This window comes from Propithecus coquereli, unplaced genomic scaffold, assembly GCF_000956105.1.
Source record: "Propithecus coquereli isolate 6110/MARCELLA unplaced genomic scaffold, Pcoq_1.0 Scaffold9, whole genome shotgun sequence".
Lineage (NCBI taxonomy): Eukaryota > Metazoa > Chordata > Mammalia > Primates > Indriidae > Propithecus > Propithecus coquereli.
In genome coordinates this window covers 15438427-15444628 of record NW_012155284.1, presented here as the reverse complement: position 1 = coordinate 15444628, position 6202 = coordinate 15438427, and the positions used below count along the sequence as shown (strand labels likewise).

Sequence of the window (6202 nt, the reverse complement as noted above, 5' to 3'; positions counted from 1 at the left end):
TGGGGTTTTGATTTGCATTTCCCTGAAGGCTAATACGTTCAGCATCTTTTCTTATGCATGTTGGTTATTGTTGGTACTTCTTAATATAAACTCTTTTATTCCGTCAAACCCTAATTCTTGCTCCCCACCAAATTTTTTGCTTATGTCTTGCCTCACTGAGATGCCATGCTTCTGCCCCACCTAAGTTTTCTTTTTTTAATGAGGTCTCCCTAATGATTCTAAGTTCTAGGTAATAAGTACTATAGGAGATTATATATGATCTCTCCTGTATGTTTATGACTTTCAAATTACATATTTGAAAATTACTATATGCCAATTATGTATTTTCAAATTATATATAAATATAAATGTGTTCTTTCATTTAGCAAACTGATTAAGAATCTAATTGGACTCCAATGTGTATTGTGTTCATTATTTGTTTTATTTATTGAAAGTTTCTTGAGGAGAGTGCATTGATGGTACTAGACCTATAATAAATAAGTAATTTTGATATATTGTACCTTTGTGTATTAATAAATTAATTTTCTATGGGAAGAAGAGGAAGAAGTAGGAAGTAAGGTATTCATCTCCACCAAGGTTTCTCAACCCCAGCAGTGTTGACATTTTGGGCTGATAATTCTATGGTGTGGGGACTGTCCTTTGCATTATAGGGTGTTTAGCAGTATCCCTGTACTTTGCCCTTTAGATGCCGCTAGTATCCCCAATTTGTGATAATCAAAAATATTTCCAGATGTTGACAAATGGTCTCTGGGATACAAAATTGCTGCTCCTCCCCCCAGTTGAGAAACACTGATCTATACCAAAACTCTCTCATTTTTATTTTGAAAGCTAAAACAGAGTTTGAGAGAATCCTGGAAATAAAATCAAACAACAACCATGGTTTCTGTAGCAATGTGTGCTGTTTTGAAAAGTAGATGTTATATAAGAAGTAGAGAAGAGAAGGTTTTGGAGCCTCTTTAATATTCTGGGAAATTAATCTTGTGACTCTAGTGGTATTAACACTCATAACTATAGATATACTTAACTTTAGACATTGATAAATTATTTTTAATTTTTTTCAGCTTATTATGACAATACCATTTTTCATAGAGTTGTGCCTGGTTTTATAGTCCAAGGGGGAGATCCTACTGGCACAGGGACTGGTGGAGAGTCAATCTATGGAGCCCCATTCAAGGTAAGACTGAAATTATTATTATTATTACTACTATTATTTGCAAGTCAGCTTGGATTGCTTAATTGAAAATAATTGTGCCTCACAAGAAGAAAAAACATTTCACGTTAGTATATAAAATTAGGTGTCTGTTACATAATTAGAATTACATAGGTGTAAGAGCAACATTTAGCCTATCAACATTCTTTCTAAGTTGTCTTATGGCAAGTGTTTATGCTAGATTGAATTCAGGTAGAGCTAAAGGTGGTAGTGGAAAAAAATGTGATTTAGAAAAAAGAATACATAGCATATTTCCTGATGTCTGACTGTATCTAATCTCTGAAACTCAGTAAAATATTAAAAAAAAAAATTTTTAGAACATTGCATATGCTATCCTATTTGAAAACATTCTATTTTAAGCTCTATATGGAATCTGCAGCAGTCTTCTCAGGCTGCTATAACAAAATAATACTGACTGGGTAGCTTAGACAACAGGAATTTATTTCTCACAGTTCTGGATGCTGGGAAGTCTAAGACCAGGATGTCTGCCAACTTGATTCCTGGTGAGGTCTCTCTTTCTGGCTTCCACATGGGGAAGATCTCACATGGGGAAGATCTCTGAAGATCTCACATGGGGAAGAGAGAGAGCATGCTCTGGTGTGTCTTCCTCTTCTGATAAGGACACCAGCCTTATTGGATTAGGGCCCTGCTCTTATGACCTTATTTAACCTTCATGACTTTTATCACCACCTCACAGACCCAAATATAGTCACATTGGGGGTTAGGGCTTCAACATATAAATTTTGAGGGAACACAATTCAGTCTATAGCAGAATTTATTCTAAATTATACACAATAGATCTTTGCAGCACAAAATACATGCCACAGCGGAGGATCATAAGGCAAACAAAAGACAGAAGCAACATGAAAAATTTTAGAAAAAGGTATATTAGTCAAGAATATGTCTTAACTGTCAACATATATCTAAGAAGAAAAAAGAGCTAACATCATAGTTAAGACATTAAGAATATTGGGTTCAAGTAAAAACTAAAAGTTGTGGTTTTTATTAAGTTGATGGTACCAATATCATGTTCTTTGTGTAAACATTGATAGCTTTTAAAGTTTGGGAGTTTTTGAAAACTTTGTGTTTATACTGATGGGATAGAGTGTCTGGAGTTTCCTTTCATCTTTTACTGAGTCACTGTGTGATTCTTGAGAAAAATACTTGAACTGTTTGCTTTAATTTCCAGGTGGTAATGGCCTTAGAAAATATGAAATGGTTATAAAAATATCTCAGATGTCACTGTTGGGCTATTTTATATTTTACCAAGTTGAGAGTTCTTATGATTTTAGGAACATTCTTTTATTCTTTTATTTGGTGTAATATAATATCTCTTTTTGGCAATTCCTTCCTAACTTGAGATTTTTGCTTTATTGTTTTCAGGTAATAGAATTATCTTGTTAAGTTTTTCAATTAGGTCATTTCGAATACAGTATACAAGAGTTGTGATCCATTGAGTTCAGATCTCTTGAGAATTATTTATTAAGGAAAAATAACCTTTTTTGTGAAAAGCACTGATTATATAACATGGCTCCATTATAAATGAGTCCAGTTTCAGGACTGGATGGAAATTCTATTAAGTAAAAGACTAATTATATGTTAAGTAGCCCTATCAGCAAGAATACCTCCTTAGAAAGGCTTGCTCCTGCTCTTTTGAAAACTGGCAAATAGAACCAATGCCAATTCAGAAAAGATTTCAACATAGGACTTTAAAACACACAGTAAAACCACATAACATGATCATAGTAGATTCCTTGAATTAAAAAACAAGAAGAAAGCAATTGTTTCATGATATTTAGATCATGAATTTAGATCATGGGATGGGAAGGGGCAATAGAAGACTCTGCAATGGTTCAAAGGTGGATTTCTTGGAGAAATAATAGATTTTAAAAGCTTAGATGACTTTGAAGATGAGAATAGGGAAATGACTCTTAGAAATCCATTCCCCTTTGAGTACCCTTCCTCTATGTGTAAGTAAACAGTTTTCCACAAAATAGGCTATATTTATGGTTCAGTATATTTAGAATACACTTATAGGCTAGTGAATTCAAGTTTAATAGCATTGAAAGAATAGTAGATATTAGATTTGATTATACTTGAAAATCGATTTAATAAAACTTCACCATTTCCGATTAGAAGTTGTGTGGGACCTTGTTGGTCAGCTGAATAACTGAATATATGAAGAATCTTGTAACTGAGGACATTCATTAAATCTTTTTTATGCTTCAGGATGAATTTCACTCACGGTTGCGTTTTAATCGGAGAGGACTGGTTGCCATGGCAAATGCTGGTTCTCATGATAATGGCAGCCAGTTTTTCTTCACCCTGGGCCGAGCAGATGAACTTAACAATAAGCACACCATCTTTGGAAAGGTTAGTGTCCAGTCATCTATCTTAAACCTATGGCTTGGATTTTGTTTTATATTATTCCTTAGGCTTCTATGTTACATTATGTAAGAGTTGTCTTTGTAAAAATATTCTCTAGGATATTTATTTATTATTTGCAAAAATGGTGGAATATATTCCTGTTACAGTGAACTATGAGGGACCACCTCAATTCTTTTTTGCATGTTTCAAATCAGTCATTAGTTACGACTTTAATGTTTTCTTTCTTCAAAATCATACTAATGGTATTAGCTACTATACCACTAAGCCAATATTGTTTTTACATTTTTAGAAGTATACTTAAGTAATAAAATTTAGTAATTAAAGTTTATTTTCTTAATAAGGAGTTCCCTTAAGTTTAAAGTGAAAGTTGTGTTGACATTGAAACTTCTTACTGGAAATATTACTTGGAATAGTACTTATTTAATTCTGCCCAATTTAATGTCATATCAGGGAATGTCCTTTCTATAGAATTTTGCAATAATTCTCTTTAAAAAGGAATTCTAAAAGGTTTCTTCTCTCATTCTCCCTTCCTATGTTTTAAGTTTTAGGCATATTTAACTTCGCTAGTGTATCAGCTCCCTCTGCTGGTTCAGTAGGAATTGTTTCCCCACATCCTGGGCAAAACTGGATTTTGTGATGATGAAAAGGAAAAAACAAACTTATCCAGTAGGAAAACTGGTGTCGTTTTATAACTCTTGGGAAATGTTGAATGAAAGGAATCACACTAAAACCATGAAATGCAATATTGTTGCTTAATACTTAACAACATGGGTTAGGAAATATGCATTGGCGCATTCTTTTGAGCCACTTTAACACAGCTTGCCTGATGTTTGTAGATTTTTACCACCTATTATCTTTACAAAATAAGAGTATATAGTAAATGAGATTCAAGTTGCCATTCTGCACCATTTTTTATAATTCTTATTATGTAACTTACACATTAGAAGCAACATATAGCATAGTGGTTAGAAGTTAGAAAAGCCTGTTGGCTCTACGACTTCTTTAAGCCTTGATTTTCTAGTCTGTAGGAGGAGGATTAATGATAGTTCCTACTTTTAGAATGTTTGTGAGGATTAAATGAGATAATGTCCACAAAGCACTTATCACATCGTTATTGTTATTATTTGCTTATTCTATCCTAAAGTCTAAATTTGTTTATAGTATGTGTTGTCATTCAGTAGGAGGTTATTTGGCATTATGTTTTTATTTTTAATAAAAATTGTTATTAAGTATATATTGGAAATTTCCCAAAAAGCTCAATTAGCGATTGAACTTTATCCATGCTTTTCCCCTTTAAGATGAAATTTCTTTATTTGCATTATTTAATGCATATATTCTTATGTAATAATATGAAATTCCCTTTAATTATTTAAAAAATGTTTCATAATTCCCCTTTTAATTGAAAGAATGAATGCAATAATGTGAAATTACATTTTATATTTTTATTTGATAGGTTACAGGGGATACAGTATATAACATGCTGCGACTGACAGAAGTAGACATTGATGATGATGAAAGACCACGTAATCCACACAAGATAAAAAGTTGTGAGGTAGGAGCATGGTTATTATGAGATACAGCACTTAAATTGTCATTTTAAGAGGAATTCATTGTCAGTATTTTTAAACTATTAGGTGAAGGGGTTATACTCAATTAACATCACAACTCAGATTTTATGTCTAATTTATTTAGGCACAATTTCTGATTAAGAAATTTTTTTTAATTAAAGGTTTTGAAGTCAAAATGAAACTTTAACTGATAATCCAATGAATGAAAAGCTCGACTCACAATGAAAAATTAGAGGAATTAGGTTTATTTAGCCCAAAGAAGTGATTTTATAGGTAATTTAAGAGTGATCCTTAATTAAGGAAGCAAGATCCTTAAGAGCATTTGATTTGGAGTCAAAGCAGCTGAGTTGGTCTACTTGCTATGTGTCATTTAAGTTTTCTTAAATATTTTTCCCTTTGTAAAATAGGGATAAAATATCCCTTACTTAATAGTACATAGGATTATTGGGAGAATCCAGTGAGGCCATGTAAGTGAAAGCACTTTGTATATTACTAAACTAATAATGTTTATGTGGAGAAAAAAAAAATAGACTCTAATGTCAATGTAATTAAATATTGGTTTTAGTTTTTTGTGAAATTTTAAAAAATGGAATAATATTTTTAAAATATTTCTTTTCATAGGTTTTGTTTAATCCTTTTGATGACATCATTCCAAGGGAAATTAAAAAGCCAAAAAAAGAGAAACCAGAGGAGGAAGTAAAGAAATTGAAACCCAAAGGCACAAAGTAATCATAGTAGAAAGATTTTTCTTCAGCTTGAAAAGCAACACTAATTCATTTAGTTTACTTTATTTCCTTTTGTAGTACCTGTTTGCTAGCAAGGGAAAGGCAAGTTTGAACCAGGGAAATGTCAGAATTATGAGTGTGGTTTTTTTTTTTTTTGTGAATGAGCACTTCTTGTATTCAAGTACAATATATCTTAAACTTAAGCTAAAAATGTACCATCTCTGTTGTCCATATGAAATCTGTGTTAATAAATAGATAAATATTTTATGATCTCTATATCAGTTACTTATTTTAATGAGTTGTTGAGAAAC

General features: G+C 32.0%; 1 protein-coding gene across 1 annotated transcript in view; it reads left to right on the top strand.

Moving 5' to 3' along the window:
• CWC27 (CWC27 spliceosome-associated protein homolog (S. cerevisiae)) overlaps positions 1-6202 on the top strand; it is a 225672-nt gene that overhangs the window by 12099 nt on the left and 207371 nt on the right. The window contains exons 3-6 of the mRNA XM_012664624.1: positions 1062-1174; positions 3440-3583; positions 5052-5150; positions 5788-5891. Of these exons, the coding sequence (XP_012520078.1) occupies positions 1062-1174; positions 3440-3583; positions 5052-5150; positions 5788-5891 (460 nt within the window). The remainder of the gene's footprint in view (positions 1-1061; positions 1175-3439; positions 3584-5051; positions 5151-5787; positions 5892-6202) is intronic.